General features: G+C 46.2%; 2 protein-coding genes across 2 annotated transcripts in view; both read left to right on the plus strand.

The window, feature by feature from the left end:
• The window catches only part of LOC137564243 (cyclic AMP-responsive element-binding protein 3-like protein 2), a 115,100-nt gene that overhangs the window by 88,013 nt on the left and 3,854 nt on the right, over window positions 1–23,233 (plus strand). Inside the window, exons 4-11 of the mRNA XM_068277857.1 lie at window positions 1,668–1,755; window positions 4,013–4,200; window positions 6,466–6,612; window positions 7,763–7,821; window positions 8,851–8,919; window positions 11,315–11,414; window positions 15,861–15,990; window positions 16,080–16,290. Of these exons, the coding sequence (XP_068133958.1) occupies window positions 1,668–1,755; window positions 4,013–4,200; window positions 6,466–6,612; window positions 7,763–7,821; window positions 8,851–8,919; window positions 11,315–11,414; window positions 15,861–15,990; window positions 16,080–16,290 (992 nt within the window). The remainder of the gene's footprint in view (window positions 1–1,667; window positions 1,756–4,012; window positions 4,201–6,465; window positions 6,613–7,762; window positions 7,822–8,850; window positions 8,920–11,314; window positions 11,415–15,860; window positions 15,991–16,079; window positions 16,291–23,233) is intronic.
• LOC137564242 (uncharacterized) lies at window positions 18,786–22,780 on the plus strand. The gene is made up of 2 exons (XM_068277856.1): window positions 18,786–20,144; window positions 20,499–22,780. The coding sequence occupies exons 1-2, from the start codon at window positions 19,691–19,693 to the stop codon at window positions 22,550–22,552; spliced, it is 2,508 nt and encodes an 835-aa protein (XP_068133957.1). The 5' UTR covers window positions 18,786–19,690; the 3' UTR covers window positions 22,553–22,780.

The raw sequence follows: 23,233 nt of genomic DNA on the forward strand, positions 1-23,233 counted from the left end.
GGGTCAGCATTGGGTCCACTTCTCTTCAATTTGGCCTTTAACGCAGGGAACATTATTTTTATTACCTTTGTGGATTTGTAGTGGTTTACGCCTGAAATAATATAATGCTAAAATTACTGTGTGAGTGTACCCAGAAAATGACCAGTGACCGTATAAGCAAAACCTTTATGTACATACTGATGCAAAATAACACAAAACTTTACACAAATAACTAGTTAAAGTGGGCCTGTACTCTTGCACAGGACTAAGGGAAAACATAGAGAAATGCACCCTGTATGTACTGTATTTAGAGAGCTTAGCCTAATCCCCCCCTCATTTGTGTCTAATCACAAGGTATAATTTGATCTCTCCCTTGTGTCATCTGACTGCCACGGCAGATAAGGAAGATAAGCTCATTTGAAAGCACAGGATGTTAACAATGTGTCTGCTTCCATGAAAGCAGGAAGTAGAAACAGTGCAAATATATTTCGGGATTTGTATCAGCTGCAACAATGAAATGTTTTTCTTTAAAGGTTATTATGCTGTTGCGTATCTTTTAGAGCAGAGAGGAAGTTCTGAGTTCAGGTCTGCTGTAATACATACAACAGCACACAGATCTGCATGATCGGGCTTATGTGGATTTTCTTTCAAATGTCTCATTGTGGTGTAAATAAAATGCAAAATTGTTGCACTTGCAATTTTATGAGTGAGTAAAAGCCTGTGTCTGCATGAGGAGGCGGAACCTTTAGCCACAGGAAGTAGAAGTTCAACAGTTGTAAGACTTCAATTTGGTAATGGAAATCTACAAACTGGAGAGGTTTTAAAGGACCACTACAGTGGAAAAATGTTAGCCGTTAAAATCTAATAGAATCGACAGGTTTTGGACTAGTCCATCTCATCGTGGAGAATTCTCGGGGTTTTCTTTGTTTTCCAAACCATTTCCTCAACGTCAGCTGCTCAGTCTAACTGCCAAAATAGTGTGCAAGTGAATAGGGAGGCTGGCTGGTATCTTACTGTTTTGTCAGTTAGACTTAGCAACTGCCAATCAGGAAATGCTTTGAAAAACAAAGAAAACCATGAGAACCCCCCCATGAGGAGATGGACTAGTCCAAAGCCTGTCAGTTCTGTCAAATTTTAACTTACTATTTGGTCCTTTAAAGTGAACCTGAAGTGTGATTTGAAATAAAATTTAGATACTTACCTCAATTGAGGGAAGCTTCTGGAAAGTCCAGAGGATTCCCGGATTCTCCCTGCAGCCCACTGACCCAGCAATGGGACCCTCTATACCTATTTTACTCAGCGCAAGTCAAAAAGTATTGATTGAACAGATTAGAAAATCTAGGTAAGTCAGGGCGGGGCAGGAATAGTAGTCAATTGACAAGCCATAGCATTGCAGTGCTGCAGGGGGCCCCCAACTACTAACCAACTACTAACCTTCCCTTCTTCCCATACTGGACTACACATGGAAGATCATGATGGCCTCACTTATTTTATGACCCTTATGAGATGGGTCCCAAGGCCGTGAAGAGCACCAAAGGAAGGTGTGGGAAGGGGTGTAAATGTTGAGGGGGACCCAACGTTTCACTGGGAGGCCCCATGAATTGTATTTATGCCACTGCAAACCAGGCTTGGGAAGAAAACCGCCTGTAGTCTAGTTCTAATCCCAACCCGATGTTTTATCTTTTCAGGTCAGGTGTCTGAGCCCCAAAGTTCTGCCCCAAATCAAGCTGGAACCGCATGAAGTAGACCAGTTTCTCAACCTGTGTCCTAAAGAAGGTTAGTGACTGTCACGGGGTCTTTCTGCAAAATCTCCTCACGTTCTACATGTAGGCCAAACTTGTCGGTATGTCTTTGTTCCACATCTAGAACAGGAGTGTTAAACTCAAATGCAAAGTGGGCTGAAATTGTACACTAGGACCTAGTCACGGGCCAAACTCCATGTCTACTGACCACCTTCCTCCCTTGTAAAGTTCCCTGGTTTCTAATGGCCCCCCTCCAACCCCTATACAGTTCCCTGGTGCCTAGTGGTCCTCCCTCCCCTATACAGTTCCCTAGTGTTTAGTGGTTTCCCCCTACCTCCCCCAAATGGCTTTCCTATTGTTCTAGGGCTTTACCTCCAATATAGCTTCTCTGGTGGTCTAGAGAGGGCCAAACATAATGTAAAGGGGGGAAACCACCACTAGATTTATGATCTAGAAGATAACTGCAAGTCTAGAGAATGAAACACATGTTGCATATCTATGTACATTAATGACAGCATTTCTTCTATCTTTTTTTTAATGCCAGTTAAGTTTGAAATACATTTTTACACACCCAGTATAAATCACAGCAGACCGTCAAATCACTAGACTCTCAAGTTTTGTTTGTCTAAACAGGACTTGTTGAATTTTTATACACATCCAAGTAAAGGGGGAGGGTTCACATTTTTTACACTCCCCTATCAAAAATAGAATGTACTTTTTTTTATAGGTCGTTGCGGTCATCCAGGCCTGAGGATTAAATGCATGATTTTGCCTAGGTAGGTTAGGTTTGATTGGTTAATGAGCATATCTTTACAATTTTTATTTTTGAAGGATTGGCAAACCTTAAAGGACAGCTGTAATGAGAGGGATACGGAGGTTGCCATATTTAATTCATTTTAAAGGGACCCTGAGCTCTGATTAAAAATACATTTTCGACTTACCTGGGGCTTCCTCCAGCTCCCCGTAGCCCGTAAGGTCCCCCGGCGTTCTCCTGGTCCCTTCCATGGTCCTGGAGTAATCCACGGTGAGTGTCATCACGCCATATGGTGTACGAGTTCTGTGCATGTGCGGTTCTGTAAGACTGAATGCCAGGCAACCTCTCGGGCTACGGGGGCTGGAGGAAGCCCCAGGTAAGTCTAAATTTCATTTTTAATTTGAGTTCAGGGCTCCTTTAAGCAATAAGAGATGCCTGGCTATCCTGCTGGTCCTCTGCCTTTAATACTTTTAACCATAGACCCTGAACAAGCATGCAGCAGATCAGAGTGAAGTCTGACTGGCTTAGCGGTATGCTTGTTTCAGCTGTGTGATTCAGACACTACTGATGCACAAAAGATCAGCAGGACTTGTAGGCACTGTTGCAACTTCATGTAAACGACCACTTGTCGCTCAAAAATGTGCCGGTCCTCTGGAAAATCATTGGGAAAATCACGAGGTGGGTATATAGCTTAAGCAGTACTAGTTACCTGGCTACCCTGCTGATCCTCTGCCTCTAATACATTTAACCATAGACCCTGAACAAGCATGCAGCAGATCAGGTGTTTCTGACATTGTCAGATCTGACAAGATTACCTGCATGCTTGTTTCTGGTGTGATTCTGTCACACTGCAGCCAAATAGATCAGCGGGAAAGCCAGGCAACTAGTATTGTTTAAAAGTAAATAAAAATGGCAGCCTCCATATTATTCTCGATGATGGATGGGGGGGGGGGGGGGGGTTCAACCATGTTTCTGAAGACAGCCAAAGCTCTTCGGAAACCTCCACCTGCATGGCTGCAGCCTGCCCCCATCTCACAGTCACCAATCAGGCTGTGGCTGGCATGCTGGGGGCAGGCCGCGGCCACACAGATGGGTGTGGCCAGAGCCTTGTCATCCAGTTTGAAATAAATTAACCAGGGTCTAAAGCCGAGGGGAGGCTGAGCGATCGTCTGCCTGAAGGGATAATGACAGGACAGGTAAGTATTTATTTAACCCTCGTGATTCAACCTACAATCCTCCTTCATTTTGACAGTTCTGTCAGTTGTACTGTATTTCTGGGGAGTACTGACCCGCTCTATCAGCAGCTATACAGTCTGCGGTTTAGTGTCCGAGAATATAAGGTATCATAGGATATATCAGCAGCACCTAGCAGACTACTGCAGGATCCAAGCAAGAAGTATACATTGATTGATAGGCTACTGGATCATGGATGTCACCATGGCCACACTGAAGGCTATGAAGTCTATTTACTATGACCGGAGGTACACTTTAACTATTGCTCTTCTAAATTGTTTGTGTTTTGTGCTCTGTTTTGTAGCTGCCTCATCAGAAACGCTGCAGCTGCCGCCCACTCCTCCCAGCAGCCACGGGAGCGATTCTGAAGGAAGCCAGAGTCCCAGCCGGTCCCTCCCACCTTCTAGCCCTGTCCAATCGCAGTCCGGGAACAAAGTGGCCTCCCGCAACCCCTCAGCGCTCTCTAACTCCCCGCTACTGACTGCCCCACATGTAAGCTGCTTGTTTACATTCTAACAGTATTACTATATAGATTCAGTTATATGGTATCTTTGCCAGTATATTAAAGGACCACTATCATGAAACATTTAAAAATGTTTTCTATATTATCTTTTTTATTGCATAGCATTTAAAATACATACATATAAAATATACATATCTTCCAAAGTAAAAATGTACATTGTCTGTAAATGTATTTTTTTCTTATGTTGCTGTCACCCACAGTTGATAGCAAAAAAGCTAACAGATCTGACAGGTTTTGGAATGGACAAAAAATGCTGCTAGTGGGTTTGAGTGCTAAAGGTCCCGTTCACACTTGTAAACACAGATTGCAATCACCTAGTGATTGCGATAGGGATTTTGTGTTTACTTTTTAGGTCGATTTTTCGGCGATTGCGCTCTAGCTGTGAGAGTAATCCTATAGGATCTCCACCAAAAAGCACCCCAGTGTGAATGGGGCCTTACGCAAGATTTCAGCAGATGCTTTGTTGTCTTCTAAAGCTCTGGAAAACATATCTCAGAATGAAAAAAATAACCTTCAGAAGCTAATGGTCATTGGGTGAGTCACCGTACAGCATCTGCTCCCCCCCCTGGTAGCATTGGCTGTGAGAAGACTAGTGCTCTATTCAGCAATGACTCACACTGACACGACTGGCTGAACATGTCACCAAGTCTCTCCCACAGAGATTCAGTCACTGTCAGCCCCAGGTGTGCGTCCCCAGGACACTACATATGGCATTCATATGTTCTCCATATGTCTGTCTGGGTTTTCTATGCCCCCCGAAAAAAGTTAAAGGGGGCTTGAAGTGAGAGGAATAAGGAGGCTGCCATATTCGTTCTGTAATACTGGGTACACACGATGCAATTTCCTGTCCGAGCGAAGGGTAATCAGACAGGAAGTTGCATCATGTGCACATCTCCAAATTATCCTAATCATTAACAGATAATTTTCCGATGCTAATTATGCAGAATCGATTCAGTTATCAATCGGAAGCCGATCAGACATGTGGGTAATAATCTGTTAGATCCCGTCCATCGGAGGGGAAGTTGCATTGGGCGAACTCAGCATTATAGACAATGCCAGTTGCCCAACTTCTGTGTTGATGGACCACCTCTAAGGCCGGCTTCGCACTGGAAATCAGCATCAGCGACCCGACGCATTGCATCGCACCGCACAACAGGCCTTCAGGGCTATTGCACAGTGTTTCTTTCAGGCGACCGGCCAAGCAGGAAGTGACGCACTTGCCGGCACTTCCTGTTTCGGATATGCAGAAGTGCACGGAAGCGTATTGTTAAAATACACTTGCGTGCCGCGATGTCATGTCAGTGAATTTTTTTTTTACAAATCCACGCACCACCATAGACTAACATGGCTTCCAGGCCAACGCAGATCGCTGCAGCGTGACACAGTGTTAACTTAGTTCTTGACCTGCGTTGGGGATGTGACGAAAACATCACTTCCATCCCGTCACGCCATACCGCGGAAGTAGGAAAGTCTCCATAGACTTTCATTGCCCGGCGGTGGGGGGCGATAAAAATACCGCACCGCCTAAGTGTGAAAGGGCCCTTATACTCTAAAGATGGCCATACACTGGTGGGTGTGGCTAACAGATTGATCAGATAATAATATGAGAAGGATCTGAGAAAGTTCTCGAATTCCTCCACATACTCCACACACTTTTCAGTAGATTTATAGCATGAAATCTATTGAAAATCTGTGTGCACTGCCTGCCGGGTAGCCTGGTCTCCCAGTATCTTGGTCAAACGGTCGAGAGGGGGTCGGGGAAGAGATGGATCATTCACAAAGCATTTCTAGGCAGCTGCCTAGGGCCTGGAGAGAGTCTAGGGGCCCAATGGATGCTCCCCTATACAGTTCCCTGGTGTCTAGTGGCCCTCCTTCCCCTATACAGCTCCCTGGTGTCTAGTGGTCCTCTCTCCCTTCCCTTTACAGTTCCCTGGTTTCTAGTGGCCCCCACCCTCCCCATACAGTTCCCTGGTGTTTAGTGCTTTCCATCTACCTCCCCCATATGGCTTCCCTTGTTTCTTAGGACTGCATCTGCAGTATAGCTTCCCTGGTGATCTAGAGTGGGCCAAACATAATGCAAAGTGGGGAAACCACTTGGGGACCAAATTGAATGGCTCTGAGGGCCAGATTTGGAAGTTTGACATGTATGGCCTGGTGCATAAGGTACTGCAGTATTATAGGTTCTATGAGAATTGTGCACTGTGACCTAAAGAGATAACTCTTAATTGTTTCAGAAGCTGCAAGGCACCGGACCCCTGATCCTCACCGAGGAAGAGAAGAGGACTCTCATAGCCGAGGGATACCCCATCCCCACCAAACTGCCGCTCACCAAGGCCGAGGAGAAGGCGCTAAAGAAGATTCGCCGCAAGATTAAGAACAAGGTCAGTGAAGTCCTCAGCGTTGAAAATAGTATTTTTACCAGCTTTTCACTACTCCTGCTCGGCAGCAGTGAAGCTCAAACTTCACTTCGCCTACATTTTCATGACTCAAAACACTGAGTCAAAGGGTTTTTGCAATTGTCATGTTTTCTACAGTTGTGAAAAGGCGAGAATAGCCAAAGAGCACACCTCTGGGGAGAAATCAAAACTCACCCATGTGGAGGCCATACACGCCGCTCCGGGAAGGCACCCTGCAGTCCCCACAGATCCTCTTCTCTTTTCAGCCCTGATACTCCACTTGAGTGGTGAACTTTGAGTCCATCCAGGGGGTGTCATCTTTCCCACCAGGGGCGTAACTACAATCATTGTGCCCCGAGCAAAACTTTGATGGGGCCCTCTTAATGTTCCGTAAGCTAAAGCTTTCTGCAAGCCACAGGATTATGTTAATTTCATGCGGGGATTCCAGTGAGGTGGGAGGTCCATCAAGCTTCCCAAAAATGACAGTGTTCAAACATCCATATAGGACTCGACCCTTCTAAGAAGAATATTCATCTTAGAAGGTTGAGTCCTATGTGGACGTGTGCCCGCTTAATGTTCACACACCTTCCCGTGCCGGTCCTTGGTGACCATCGTAGTCTGGGGGTCCATCTTGCAAGGGTCATAAAACAAGTGTGGACATCGTAATCTTCACACACAAAATTTGTAGCCCCCCCCCCAAAAAAAGACCCATATGAAGTAATGGAAGGAGGAAAGTTTAGTAGTTGGAGGCACTCCCAAACCTCTTTGCCCCCCTGCAGTCGCAGGGACTGCTTCCCTGTAGTTACGCCCCTGTGTCCCACTCTTTCTGATCACAGAAATGGCAGTTGGGTAGCAGCAGCCCTGTCAATCAAAGCTGCCCCCACACTGCTGAGCAATAAAAGGGTTGGGATTGGTGGTCTTGGAAAAGGGCACCGTGGCATCGTCACTACTGTAACAGAGCGGCAAGGTTGACAAGGAGCCCTTGAAAGAGAGGAGAGAAGCAGTGGAGACCATCCTGGGCAGGGGATCGTCATTTCTCCCTACAGGTGTATTCATTGGTGGTGCTCTGGGTTCAACTTTCATTATAGCTGGTCAGAATATAATAAACAGCATGCCTTCTCATCTCCCCCTGCAGATCTCAGCCCAGGAAAGTCGCAGAAAGAAGAAAGAATACATGGACAGCCTGGAGAAAAGGTAAGCAGAGGGTAAACTAACCAGGATTATTCTCCCTGAACATCCAGCAGCACTTTGTAGGAGAAGCTTCTATGCTATACATGTCAAAATCTGGCCTGACAGACAAATTTGTCCCTCAAGTGGTTTCCTCACTTTGCATTATATTTGCCCCGTGAGCACCTGAACGCTAAGCCTATATGGCTAAGCGCTGGCACTATGAAGCTACATGGTGAAGGGAGAGGGGCCACTAGACCCCAGATAACGGTATAGGGGAGCCACTAGACCCCAGGGAACTGTATAGGGAAGTCACTAGACCCCAGGGAACTGTATAGGGGAGCCACTAGACCACAGGGAACTGTATAGGGGAAGTCACTAGACCCCAGGGAACTGTATAGCCGAGAAAGGGGGCCATTAGGCACCAGGGAACTGTGTAGGAGAGGGGAACTAGAAACTAGGAAACAGTTTAGGGGAGGGAGAGGGTCCATTAGACACCAGGGAACTATATAAGAGAGGGAGGTGGCTAGTAGACATCAAATTTGGCCCATGACTTTGTTCCAATTTTCAGTTTTCGGCCCACTGTGTATTTGAGTTGCACTATATATAATTTGTATTATTTGTTTTACATATTCAATCACCTTGTTAAAATCTGCCAGGGATCTGCTGACCACTTTGCTATTCAGTACATTTCTATTCAATTTTGGTCAGTTTATCCATCAAAAATGTCATCAGGATTCTTAATTGAGTGGTAAATCGATTGTTTACCAAATCACCCCATGTATGGCTTACTTCTCTGACCTGCACAAATAGGATTCTGTTTAGAAGCCTGATTGTGAATGTACACAGGTGTGTGATACAAGTGCCTGTTGTAAGCCAGGAAGGGTTTGTCCTGTTGTGACGATTCTGTTGCTTTATACGTCCTTTGCTGTCAGGACCAGTCACTGGCTTCCCTGTGTCCTATTTATACACCGCCGTACCCTCACCCACCATAGATAGCTTCAACCATAGGTCACCTTTTCAGGCATTTATGACAATTCCTTGCTTTGTCCACAGGGTGGAAAATTGTTCCTCAGAAAACAACGATCTTCGGAAAAAAGTGGAAGTTTTGGAAACAACAAACAGGTGAGATCATCACTCACTTCCTAGTTTCAGTTACTGATCTAAATGGGACGTCAGGCTGTTTCTCTAGCCACACACAGATGTGCAATCTGTTCAGTCTTTCTGTAGATTGCTATGAAGACACTTCTGATTACTTGATGGGACTTCCAGCTTACACATTTTTCTGTACTTACAAGTAATGTTATGTGGGTTTAACTTTGCCTTCACTGTATTAGCAGCACTTTTTTTAAGGCCAGCTTTACACGTGGGGCTAGTGTTTCCGTGCCATGCTCCGCCCCCTTGCATCACACTGCAACGCCAAGAAAAAGATTCATATGACCCTGCGCCAACTGGGTCATATGCAAATCTCTGCACACCTCTGGCACGTTCCTCGTGCAGTGACGTCCTCCCTGCAGGACAGGAAGTACGTCACTGGGATTCACGGCTTCCACGTAATTCTGCGCATGCACGCCACACCGCCGCCACCAACACATTTTTAATTTCTGCGTCACGCATTGACTTTAATGCATTTTATTGCTGTTGCTTTACCCTGCATGGAGAAAGGGTAACGCAACACAAAAAAAGTGTAAAAGGGGCCTTAAGGACACCTGAAGTGAGAGGGATGTTGAGGCTGCCATTTATCCTTTAGCAAACAAGTGAAAGAATCGATACTTGCCCGGCGCTTCCTTCTGCCCCATAAGCTTGTCTCGCCGTCTGCCGTTCAGTCGCAAATCAGCCCCGGTAACTGGCTCAGTCTGGTCCAGTCTGGGTCTTCTGCGCATGTGCAGTAGACCCGGACTGACGCAACTGAGCCTGTTACCGGGGCTGATCGCAGCTGAATGGCAGACCGCATGAGGATGGCGTGGGACTCAGTCGTGTCTATAGGGGTGGTGGAAGCGCCGGTTATTTATCGAGATTTTCACTTGCTTAGTCTCTGGTTTACTTTAAACGGGTTCTCTCAGCTCTAATGTCCTACGCCATCCTTCAACGATCTGTTGTTCCGCCCTGCAGGCCCCGGTCTAATGCGGCATCTCATTCAACTGCCGGCCGTGGCCGCGCGCGCTCGCTCCCGTGCGCATCGTCGGCAGCTTACTGTGCAGGCATAGTACAAGAAAACTTCGTACTGCTCCTGCCCAGTAAGATCCCGATGACGCGTGCAGGGGGTACGCATTATTAGTCGTTAGATGAATAATTGCCCAGTGTCAGCGGCGGGGAACTGGTGATCGGAGGAGGACAGCGCGGGGCATTACAACTACAGGGGTCTGATAGAAGTCGTCCCCCCCAGAGAACCCCTCACATGCTGTGATCTACTGTATAATGTTATTCGGGCCTGCACTTGCACAGATAATTGTGCAATGGTGACCCCTAGTGGCCAACTTGAAAAATAGCTTTTGGCTTTCAATCTCAGAGAATCTAGGATGCATGTCATACAATGATCCCTTTCTTCAGCTATATATAATTTTTTTTCCTGCGTTTGAAAGCTATATGCATCTAGAATAAATGCAATAAATGCAAATGCAGCAGAATATGGACATTACCATGACCATGGTAGGATTAGACTGTGAGTCCCTCTGAGGGACAGTCAGTGACATAACTATGTAGTGCTTCAGGAGATGTCAGCGCTATATGAGCACATAAATGAATGCTCAGTCTGGGATTTTATCAGGGTTGATAAGAAGCAAGCTGTGCAGTGCAGAATGAAACAGAAAGCAGGGTAGGTGTTTTCTCTAATGTTCCCACTGATATAAATGGTAAAATACATGAGGGTGCTTCGTCTCTGGTTCTCTTTAAAGTTTACCTGAGATGACTTAAAAGTAATAATTCATGCATTCCCCTTCGGGGCTGATTGCTCCTTCGCCGCCATCCTCAGCTTTCTAGATCCTCTGCAATCCTCCCGGTAACTTCAGCCAGTCGGCACAGGCACAGTGCGGCCGTGCATGTTCCCCCTGTTGCACTCCCACGGCCAGGAGCGTTGTGCACCTACACAGTAGTATTTCGCAGGCGCACAATGCTCCTGCCCGAGGGAGTGTGACGGGGTATGCACGGGCAGGACGCGCATGCGCAGTAAGCCCCGACTCCCAAAGTTTCCAGGATCCATAGCGGAGGAGGATACAGGAGGCAGAGGACAGCGGCAGGGGAGCGATCAGGCCGAAGGGGGCTGGAGGAAGTCCTAGGTACGTATGAATTCTTGCTTTTAAGAGATCTCAGGAGTCAGAAACAATTGATCTGCATGCTTGTTCAGGGTCTATGGCTAAAAGTATTAGCCGCAGAATATCAGCAGGACAACCAGGCAGTCTGTATTGCTTAAAGGGAAATAAATGTCAGTTTTCATATTCTTCTTACTTCAGTTGTGCTTTAAGTGTGCCTTAGTAGAGGTAAACCTCATCTCACTATCTTGCATGTTATTGTTCTTCCCCAGGACTCTCTTGCAACAGCTGCAGCGTCTCCAGGCCATGGTAGCAGGCAAAGTCAGTCGCTCCTACAAAGCTGCCAGCACACAGACTGGTACTTGTCTCATGGTGAGTATCATTTCTGTGCAGTTTTTACTCTGTTAGTCCAGTAGCAGAGTTTTAGTGGCCAGTGTGGACTCAGTACTGGTAAATAGTTGAGAACAAGGCTTACCTATAAACTGGGAAAGCCAGGGTCTAATAGAGAGAAAATAGCTGCGTGCCCCAGGAATCCTGAAACTGATCTGCAAACTATTACAGCTACTTCTTAAAGGGCAATCTCACTTAAAAAGTCAGAAACGTATATTAATTTACAATATGTTAATGCAATGTCGTCTTTTTTGTATTTTAATTTTCTTAGGCATGATTTCACCCCCCCCCCCCTCCAGTACAATAGCCAGATTCATCCTCCGAGTATTACGCAGACCCTTTTGCCTAGTATAATATCCAGATGTGCCCCCATCTTGACAGGCAGCCTATTGGGCCAATCAAAGTGCAGGGATCACGTCCTTTTAAAGTGATTGGCCCTGAAGGGGCTCAGGGCAGGACAAGTGGAGCGCTCCTTATTTGCAGGGAGAGCGTAAGCTACTAGTGCTCGCTATGTTGCCCTACCTGCAGCATATCGGCGCTCCTGTGGCTGAGGGTAATTACGCGCACTACTCGGGCAGTAGCGCACGTAGCATGCAGCCACTTACATTTAAGGCACTCTGTTGAAATAGAGTGAGTAACAGGAGGTTACTTGCGCTATTTCTGCCAGTGAATCAACCTCAATGTGTTTTTTGAACTACACTTGCAGGATCCAAGGAAAATAATTCCCTAATAATATTTACAAACTGTTGGATTTCAGCTTGGACAAAATGAAAGAGAACCTGAGGTGAGGGTGATATGGAGGCTGCCATATTTATTTCCATTTAAACAATACCAGTTGCCTGGCAGCCCTCCTGATGTATTTGGCTGCAGTAGTGTCTGAATCACACCAGAAACAAACATGAAGCTAATCTTGTCAGATCTGACAGTAATGTCAGAAACGCCTGATCTGCTGCATGCTTGATCAGGGTCTATGACTGAAAGTATTAGCAGGGCTGCCAGGCAACTGGTATTATTTAAAGGGAAATAAATATACCAACCTCCATATAATGCTCACCTTAGGCTCACTATAATACGGAGTTAGTCAAGCCCCGCCCTTAATGCTATCTCAGTCAGACTGGGCACCCATGTGATGCGCTGTGAGTATTCCAATGTTGTTGAGCGTACCTAAAATAGACTGAGTGGAAAAAGTGAGTCTTTTTTCCACCTCTTTCTATGAAGGATCCTTTTTCATTGGTCCTGGTCTCCCTGCAGTCTCTGTTACCCTGTTTATCCAATTATCGAAACCATTCTAAATATAATGTAACCGGATCTTTCCAGGCCAGAGTTTCATTGTACTCGGCCTCCGCCGTGGCCTAATTAGAAAACGTCCTTGTTGCAGTGGTGCTTTCTCTCACACACTTTGAAAAGTGACCATTTCCTGACTGAGCTAATATTGAGAAAAAGGTGACCTCAATTTTGAGGAGTACTGGTAGATGTTTACACAAGGGTAAACGGGTTCAGGCCTTAAAATCGTTTCTTCAGCTACCTCACGAAGGCACTGAAGGCTTAGCTGGGTAAATACTCAAAATGGCTACTTTATTAAGATGACTAGACTATAAGTAGACTCTACTATCATACATAAGCAAGAAGTTTTAAATCAGGATGATACCATTTATTGGCTAACTAAAAAGAATAAGCAAGCTTTCGGCCTTGCAGCCTTCGTCGGGCTTCAATCCTATCATACATATTGATGAAAGTCTGAAAATGGCTACTTTGTTGATTTCCAGTAGACCCGGACTGTTTTTAGACCTAGGCATCCCAAGCAGCTGCATGGAGTGACGACTGTAGGAAGAAGGGGCACCACAGAGCTAGTCTTGGCACACTGTACAATATGAAATTCTTTCCAGGCAGATACCTGAGGTGGGAGAGAATACACAGAACTGATTTTTGTGTGTTTAGATACCTGAGGTGACAGCTGTAGGAGGGGGCACCACAAAGCTAGTCTTAGCACACTGTTCTTTATGGATATCTTATAGCCAACTGCTGGTTTCATTAAGAAAGAAATGGATGGTAATTTTAACACTTAAACGGGCACTGCTGTGTTGATTGTTGCAACTCTTGTTCTAACCTGTAAAGACCCAGGCTGTACTTAAAGCTGAATATAACCCTGCATTTCAACTTTGCTCTAAAACATTATTTACAGCATATTATATGCAGCCAGCATTTTTTTTTTTACTAGACTAGCATTGGAAGGGTTACATACAGAGCTTTAAAGTTCCTGGAGAGAACTGCTCACAGCAGTTTAGATAGATGCATTCTGTTTACTTAAATGTAACAAGTGTGGAATGTGACTCACTCTCTTTGACTGTGCAGGAGCTGGAGGACAGCCAAAGTGTGTGTAACAATCCTCACTTGTAACATCCTGTTGACTTAAACGTATCTATCTAAACTTCGCTGTGGGGAGCAGTTCTCTCCACGGAACTTTAAAGCTCTGTGTGTAACCCTTCCAATGCTGGTCTAGTAAAAAAAAAATGCTGGTTGCATATAATATGCTGTAAATAATGTTTTAGAGCAAAGTTGAAATGCAGGGTTATATTCTGCTTCTATCAGTATGTTTATAGTGAATACAGCCCCCTCAAAACTATTATTGGAAGGGTTGGTTATATGGGTTCAGTAAGTTTGGGCCAGTGAGATGTATATGGCCTGGTAATAATTTGTGTATTCTTTACAAAATTATTTTGAGAAACATTATTTCAATGTAAACTATCAATTTCCTATTGGTGCCTATAAAACTAATTGGTGTAGGTCATGATTTTTCTGTTCATGAGCTTGTAATTGCCAGTTTTAGGCAGTGTTTACAAATAAAAGACATAGCTGCTAACCAGAATTTGATAGGCTGAGAGCAGCTCAGTCTGTGACTCACACAGAGCCTGCAGGGGGCGTGGAGAGGGTGTGTATAGCTTCTGCCTATAACAGCAGACAGCGCATTTCTGCCTGAGCCCGACAAAGCCGTCAGAGGAAAGACGATTAGATTGTATAACAGAGATAATACAGCCACTGTGCAACTAGGAAAGGCTGCAGGGAGACAGACCACATTAGAACCGGTATAGGAACTTATAGGATAGAATAAATAAGGCTGGAAATTTTGTTAGAGTCTCTTTAAGGAGTCTTGCCCAAGAACTCCTTACTGAATAGGTACTAACCCTAGCCAGGATTCGAACCCTGGTCTCCCATGTCAAAGCCAGAGCCGTTAAAGAGAGTCTGAAGCGAGAATAAATCTCGCTTCAGACCTCAGAGTTAGCAGGGGCATGTGTGCCCCTGCTAAACCGCGGCTTAACGGGGGTCCCTGATCCCCCAAATCCCCTCCGTAATGCGGGGGAGCGCTTCCTGGTTGGGGCAGGGCTAACCGCCGCAGCCCTGCCCCACGCGCGTCTGTCAGCACGTATCTCCGCCTCTCCCCCGCCCCTCTCAGTCTTTCTTCACTGAGAGGGGCGGGGGAGAGGCGGCGATGCGCCGCTGACAGACGCGACTGGAGGCAGGGCTGCAGCCGTTAGCCCTGCCTCCAGGAGCGACCAAGTCTGCGACCGAGTGTCGCAGTGGGGGGTTTGGGGGTCAAGGGACCCCCGTTTAGCGGCGCTATTGCGGCGGTTTAGCAGGGGCACACGTGCCCCTGCTAACTATGAGCTCTGAAGCGAGATTTATTCTCGCTTCAGAGTCTCTTTAACCAGTACACTATCTAGCAAGGATAGGGTTTAGGGTTTATTCTTGTAGGTATGGCTACAGTAGGGATGTCACTTTCATAAGTACAGGTTGCATTTCTATGCCTATTGTCAGTTTCCGGGATGGTTGCTTTAGTTGTCCCATTACAGCACCGACAGGTGTCCTTCTCATAACTGTTGCCTCATAGCTCAAAAATGGTTGCATTAGTGATGTCACTTTTTGTTGCTATCAACGATATAATCCTGCAGACGATCAATCGTTTTCCATCACAAGTATGTCATGCCCCTTAACGGATTGAAACCCGCTAACCAATCTGATCAGATTAATGAAATCGATACATTTTTCAGATCAATTCCATCAATCTGTTCGGATTGGTTAATGGGTTTTCATCAATTAGTGGGCACAAATGATCTTTTCTGATCGATCATAGTGGTGATCAGACACGATCGATTGTGTTGTTAATGGTCACCTTAAAGGGATTGGTTGGCTTCATTCTCCATTTGGCACTCTCAGCTGCTTGTTTTGATAGGTCTCACTGTTCTGGATATAGGCTGAACTGAAGCATCCATACAGCTGCTTTAGGAGTGTTTGGGGGCTGATGGACTTTACCCTTATGTTGGCTCATTTCAACAATGATGCTTCCACTATGGTTTCTCAGCGATGAATATTGTGTGACTTGTGGTTTGTGTATGCTATTAAGTCTTTTTCTTTCTCCTCGTGCTCCCTCAGGTGGTGGTCCTGTGCTTTGCAGTCATATTTGGAAGCCTCACGCAGACTTTTGACCCATACCCATCAGCCCCCAAGACTATACAAGAGCCAAGCAGACTCGCAGCGCCAGAGTCGTATACAGCATCGATAGGTAAGTACGCGTTATTATTACACAGTGATAGGTTGAGATGCATTCAGTGCATGACTCATTGGCTCACTGCTGTGCTGTCCTCCTCTCAGTGCGTTCGAGGAACCTGCTGATCTTCGAGGAGCACCATGGCTGGGAAGAGCTGCACAGCTCCGCAGTTACAGTCGACTCACACGACGCTTGGGATAGAAGCTCAGAGATCATTTCTCAGCATCACAAAGCAGCAATAGAAGAGATAAGCAGATCCCAGGAGAACTCATACACCCTCTCCAATGACAGCCGAGAGAGAGCATTACGGCATAGGTGAGGATTGCTGTGAACGCGTACATGCCTAAAGGGCACCAGGGAAATCTGGGTGCCGGAAATAGCGGCTAGTAGAATATTGGTGTCTTTACCGTTATTGGACTATTGAACAGTGCTAACTCTGATATTTTACTAATGCTAAACCTGACCCTATTCTCATACTAGCGCTTCCTCTATTGATGCCTAACTCTTACTGACAGCCCCCCCCCCCCCACCACCACACACACACACACACACACACACATGCCTAGGTGAACCCCCACCGATGCCTAACCCTTCCGACCCCACACTCGTGCCTAACCCCAACCGACGCCACATGCATGCCCAACAGACTCACCACCCATGCCAAACCCTAAGGGCCCACCACACACCAATGCCCAACCCTGACGGATCCACCCACCAATGCCTAACCATAACCAACGCTTCCACTGATGCCTAACCGACCCTGCACACATACCTAACCCTAACCAACCCAGCACACATCGAATACCTAACCCCAACAGACCTCCCCCACATGGTGAAACCCTAAACGCCTCAACAACCCCTCCCCCCCCATGCAAATCTGCCGATAGCCACGCTGCCACAACCGTAAAATATTGGGCTGAAGTTTGGGCACCCCATAGTTATTTGCGGCTACGAGAGGAAATTTGGGCTTTGCACCCTCTATTTGAAGCCACATTTTGTATCCAAATTTGTTGCTGCTATTAACATGGGAGCTTATGGGGTGCCCAAACTTTCATGGCCCCTCAGGCACCCAAATTTCCGGTCACAATGTGAACACTATTGAGATCAAAAATAATAAAGTCCTCCCTCGGGATAGTTAAAGGACACCAGAGCTGAACTATTTATTGAAAACGAGGGGAGCAGGCATGTATTAGATGCTGTCCTCATGCTCCCCGTTCTCCTCCGTCCCCCTCCTTTGTACTCTAAAGCCTCTGTCATGGCTCAGTCCAGGTCGCTGGAGTGCGGTGTTATGTTCTTGGCCAAGAGAGTCCAGAATGGCTATGTGTCACATAGTGCATGGTTCCCCAAACCCTGTCCTCATAGTGCATGGTTCCCCAAACCCTGTCCTCAAGGCCCACCAACAGTACAAGTTTTGCAGGAAACCACAAACATACATAGGTTAGGTAATTAGTGTCTCAGCAGAGCGTATTAACTACCTCTGAGGAGTTCCACAAAACATGCACTGTTGGTGGGCCTTGAGGACAGGGTTGGGGAACACTGACCTAGTGTATGTACCTAGCTTTACTCAGGTTGCTGAAGGCCAACATAGTACACATCTTCTACATAAAATCTTTTCCCAGAACGTCCTCCTGACAGCACCCCTCCTATGAGACTTGTCTCCCTCCCAAACTTTGGACAGGAAGCTAGAAGATACAAATTTGCATAACAGGCAGGCAGGAGTAGTATATAAAGATGTTACTCACAAAAGGTATTCAGTTGTTTTTCCTGTCCCGGACGGGACGCTTTGAGAGGTCTCCAGGTGCTACTACGTCAGGCGGCGAGTGCAGCGTGCAGCGCGGGCATAGTAAGGCTGAGCAGGGGACTCAGCTGGTCCAGCGCACAGCGTGGAGGAGGCTTCTCCTAGAGATGCGGAAGCTTTATGGCGGCAGGAGCGCGAAACCGGAAGTTCCGGGTGGAAGTGACGTCATGCGCATGCGTCCCGCATGACGAGTCAGCTGACGGCATAGCGGCAGGGGCCGCGGCGGTGTTAAGATTGACTTCAGCTGCAGGTAATTAACAGGGGTATATATATGTGAATGTTAGCCACGATCACCATTGCTGTCGGTGATCATGGAGGACGCTGTAGGCCCTTCTCCTCTGACTTCTGCGGAGTCTGGCGCTATCCCCTCTCTGGTGAGCTGTAATTTTTCAGACTTTGAGGGAGTTGATTTGTAATCATAGGTCCACCTTGTAAGGCTGACAGTCTGTCTTTATTTCTTTTTAGCCTAAAGCCCCAAAAGGTGATAAAGACAAAGACAAGGCTGTGTCTCAGCAAGGTCAAGGGGGACAATCTTCTGGTAGAACTGAGAAACGCTGTGTTATGTGCAACTCTCGCTTCTATTCTTCCTCTACGAAGAAACTGTGCCAGTCTTGTAGAGAGAAGGTGGTAAAGGAGGAATCCCCAGTGGTATTTAAGGACTTGATGGGATGGATGCGGTCTGAGATGGCCTCGGCCATTAAAGAGATAAAGGATTCAGCAATGGCGGAATCTACAGTTCCTTCTACTTCTGCTGCTGATACTGTGCCTGCTCCCTTACCAGCCCCGGTGATTGAGGGGCACAGTCAGTTAGAGGCTTCACCTCATCAAGTTGCAGCTAAACGTAAAAGAAAGGATAATGAATCAGGGGATTCAGATTTATCTGGAGAGGAAGGAGAGATTTCATCTTTGGAGGAGATTTCTGGGGAGGAGGAGGAAAACCCAGAGGTTACTCAGAAGTTTGCTTTCGCACCCAACTTAATGAAAGACTTGTTGTCGGCAATGCGAAATACTATGGGGATAACAGTGGAGCGGAAATCTTTGACCCCCTTGGATCAGATGTACGTGAGTTTGGCGGAACCCCAGAATTGTTTCATCCCAGTCCATTCCTCTCTAAAGTCAATGATTGGGAAGGAGTGGGATGACCCTGAAAGGAGGGCATTTTGGCCCAAGTCTCTTTCTCGTCGTTATCCTTTCAGTCCGGAAGATCAAAAATTCTGGGGTCCGGTTCCCAAACTGGACCCGTCGTTTTCAAGGGTGTCGAGAAAATCCGATTTGCAGTTTGAGAACTTTGGGAATTTAAAAGACCCCATTGATAAAAAGATGGACAATCTGTTGCGTAGAGCTTGGGAGTCAGCATCTTTAACATTTAAACCAGCAGTGGCATCCACGGCAGTGGGACGATCCCTTAAAGCTTGGCTCACGCAGACTCAGTCTAAGATAGCTTCGGGGGTGCCCAGAGAAGAAATTTTAGAGGACTTTCCAGATTTGTTTAACGCTACTAATTACTTAACTGATGCAGCGGATGATACGGTTAAATTAACGGCCAGAACAACTGCCCTTGTCAACTCGGCAAGGAGAGGTATATGGGTAAAAACATGGCAGGGGGACAATTCGTCTCGCTCCAAGTTGTGTGGTTTGCCCTGTGAAGGTGAACTGTTATTTGGTTCAAAGCTAGACCAGACGCTAGAGAGAACCTCAGATTATAAGAAAAATTTTCCGACCAAAAAGAGAGCTTTTCAGTACAGGGGCCCAGCTCGCAGCGGCAACAAGGAACCTGAGGCAAAGATCCCACCTAAAAAGAAGTGGATTCCAAATAGAAACCAAAAAGGGAAGGCTCTTTTTCCCCGGTCCAACCAACCCAATAAGCAATGACGCCAGTATTCCAGTAGGGGGAAGGCTTTCCCACTACTACGAAACATGGTGCCAGCGGTTCACAAGTCAGTGGCTCTTGAAAATAGTGTTGGAAGGTTACAAGATAGAATTCGAGTATCCCCCACCCCTGCAGTATGTGGTAACTCCACAGCCAAAATCACCAGACCAAAGGAAGGCATTACAGGAGGAGGTTGCTTCCCTTCTGGAAAAAAGAGTGATCCGAGAGGTACCATCCTGCCAGAGAGGCCAAGGGTTCTACTCACCAGTTTTTCTGATAAAAAAGCCTCAGGGAGCCTTCAGATTTATTCTAAATTTAAAGGGGTTGAACAGGGCCGTAAAATACAGGAAGTTTCGAATGGACAATGTGAAGTCTGTAATAACCCTGTTGCAAAAAGACTGTTTTCTAGCTTCTCTGGACCTCAAAGATGCCTACCTGCATGTACCAGTTCATCTAGAGTCCCAGCAATTCCTAAGATTTGCAATTCACCTACAAGAAGAGGTAAGACATTTCCAATTTAATGTGTTACCTTTTGGGCTAGCTTCATCACCTTGGCTGTTCACAAAGGTGATGGCAGAAGTTTTGGCAGTCTTGAGGTGTAGGTCCATTAACATCATTGCTTACCTAGATGATTTATTGATTTGGGGTAATTCTTTACAGTCTGTAAGTGATCAGGTTAAGATATGCATTGATAGTCTAGAGTCTTTAGGCTGGTTAATTAACTGGTCAAAATCGGCGCTAATACCCAGCCAATCTATGGAATATCTGGGGTTTATTTTTTCCTCCCGCCAGCAAAGAGTATTTCTCCCAGAAAGAAAAGTTTCGGCAGTACTTAATTCTGTTCTTTCTTTTCAGAAATCAAGGTCCATCAGTATAAGAAAAGCCATGGCACTTCTCGGTCTGTTAAGCTCAGTCTTCCCTGCAGTACAATGGGGTCAATTCCATGCCAGGAACCTGCAGTTGTGGATACTAAGGAGCTGGAACAGGAACATTTCAGCACTAGAAAGGAAGATTCTGATCCCATACGGTGTGAAAGTGTCGTTAAACTGGTGGCAGGAACTGTCTCACCTATCGGAAGGCCGCATGTGGTTTTTTCCAGTACAAAGAATCATAACGACGGATGCCAGTACGTGGGGGTGGGGCGCTCACATGGACTCTCTACCAGCACAAGGGCAGTGGTCCAGGGCTATGGCAATAAGATCCTCCAACAGCAGAGAACTGGAAGCAGTATGGAGAAGCCTTCAATTCTTCAAGGATCAAATCAATCAGTGTCATGTCCTGATCAGGTCCGACAACAGCAGTGTAGTGGCTTACCTGAATCATCAGGGAGGAACAAGAAGTCGTCGGTTGTGGTCTCAGACAGCAAGGATTCTGCATTGGGCAGAGAGCAACTTAACATCCGTCAGAGCAGTTCATTTGAAGGGGACTTGCAATGTTGTGGCAGACTATCTCAGCAGGTCAGCGATATTACAAGACGAATGGTCTCTGAATCCAGAAGTATTTGTTCAGATCAGCCAGGCATGGGGCACCCCTGCAGTAGACTTATTCGCAAGGAGACAAAATTCAAAGTGTCTAAAGTTTTGCTCCCTGTATCCAAAGGACAATCCGTGGGAAATAGACGCTTTCTCGATAGAGTGGCGGTTGAACCTGATGTATGCATTTCCCCCAATACCTCTGATATCAAGGGTTCTGAACAAGATTATGCAGGACAGAGCACAAGTAATTCTCATAGTACCTTTCTGGCCGAAAAGACCGTGGTTTGCTCTGTTACAGAATTTAGCGATGTGTCAACCAATAATGTTACCAGTCAGAACAGATTTGTTGTCGCAGGGCCCAGTTCTTCACCCGGACTTCAAGCGTCTTCACCTTTCAGCATGGAGATTGAGTGGGGAATCCTGAAATCAAAGGGGTTTTCGGATAAACTTTCTGAAACGTTAATACAATCCCGCAAGAAGGTGACGAGGCAGATTTATCAGAAGACATGGAAAATTTACTGTGAATGGTGTACAAGGAAAGAGAAGGATTCTAGACTTTCCGCCTCAGCTCTGGAATTTCTTCAGGATGGATTTCAGATGGGGTTAAGTTCCAGCACTCTTAAAGTTCAGACAGCAGCTTTGAGTGTATATTTAGAGAGAAGATTAGCTCAGGAGGAGTTTTTTCTTCGTTTTTTTCAGGGAATTAAACGTCTCAGGCCTGTGGTGATATCTAAGGTGCCCCCTTGGGACTTGAATGTGGTGTTACAGAGTCTTTGTGAACATCCCTTTGAGCCTCTGGATCAGATTCCAGATAAATTTCTGACGTTGAAAACGGCCTTTCTTCTGGCAATCACCACAGCCAGGAGAGTCAGCGAACTTCAGGCCTTATCCATTAAGCCACCTTATTGTACCATCTCGGAGGATAGGATTACTCTACGTCCAGACTTTGCATTCCTTCCTAAAGTGACTTCAAAGTTTCATCGATCTCAGGAGATCTTTCTGCCATCATTCTGTGATAAACCAACTAATGAAAAGGAGAGGAAGCTTCATTGTTTGGATGTTAGAAGGTGTATCCTTCATTATCTTGAAAGGACTGCATCTTGGAGAAGATCAGATGCCTTGTTGGTGCTGTTTGCGGGGAAATTCAAGGGGAGGCAAGCCTCTAAGACATCAATTGCAAGATGGATCAGACAAACTATCACCGCGGCTTATCAGACTCAAGGGAGGCCTTTACCGACCTCAATTAAAGCTCACTCCACAAGAAGTGTATCAACATCTTGGGCAGAGAGGGCAGGCGCCTCGATAGAGCAGATTTGCAGAGCGGCCACCTGGTCCAGCCAAAATACGTTTGTCAAACATTATAGACTAAACTTATTAGCCAATACTGATCTAGCATTCGGAAGAAAGGTGTTGCAGGCAGTAGTCCCTCCCTAACTTATAATGTTCTTGTTTATCGTCTCATAGGAGGGGTGCTGTCAGGAGGACGTTCTGGGAAAGCCAAGCTTACCTCGGGTAATGTCTTTTCCAGTAGTCCGAGTGACAGCACCCCTCCGGCCCACCCTAATAAAGGGCATAATTAAATTAATCGTTTCAGCAGCATTTGGTGTCCGTGTCTTTTTTTATAACTGAATACCTTTTGTGAGTAACATCTTTATATACTACTCCTGCCTGCCTGTTATGCAAATTTGTATCTTCTAGCTTCCTGTCCAAAGTTTGGGAGGGAGACAAGTCTCATAGGAGGGGTGCTGTCACTCGGACTACTGGAAAAGACATTACCCGAGGTAAGCTTGGCTTTTTTATTCATTTTTTTTTTAGAGTCTTAGGGTGCCCATAAATAAAAATAATCGGAAGAGAATTGGTGCTGTAACATGACCAGCTGATCAAAGTTATGATTGATTTCTGGCTCGATCGGGTGCACAGTAATGACGATATTTGATATCATGACGACCGATGGACACTTGGCTGGTGTCCCCCCCCCCCCCCCCCCCCAAAGGGTATATGTGTTCCCGTGTGCAGTGTGAAGTCTCACTTCTCCGCCCGTGCAACTCATAGTGTCCTCCGATGTCTGGGGTCAACATGAGCACCTGTTCTACGCAACACTGGCACAAGTTGTGA

This window comes from Hyperolius riggenbachi, chromosome 3 (assembly GCF_040937935.1).
Source record: "Hyperolius riggenbachi isolate aHypRig1 chromosome 3, aHypRig1.pri, whole genome shotgun sequence".
In the NCBI taxonomy this organism is placed as follows: domain Eukaryota; kingdom Metazoa; phylum Chordata; class Amphibia; order Anura; family Hyperoliidae; genus Hyperolius; species Hyperolius riggenbachi.

Excerpts from the sequence above, each read along its gene's own strand:
- LOC137564242 (XM_068277856.1), top strand. The coding sequence starts at position 19,691 with ATGGTGCCAGCGGTTCACAAGTCAGTGGCTCTTGAAAATAGTGTTGGA. Across the intron at positions 20,145-20,498 it reads CAATTCACCTACAAGAAGAG|AAATCAAGGTCCATCAGTAT; the intron begins GTAAGACATTTC and ends CTTTCTTTTCAG.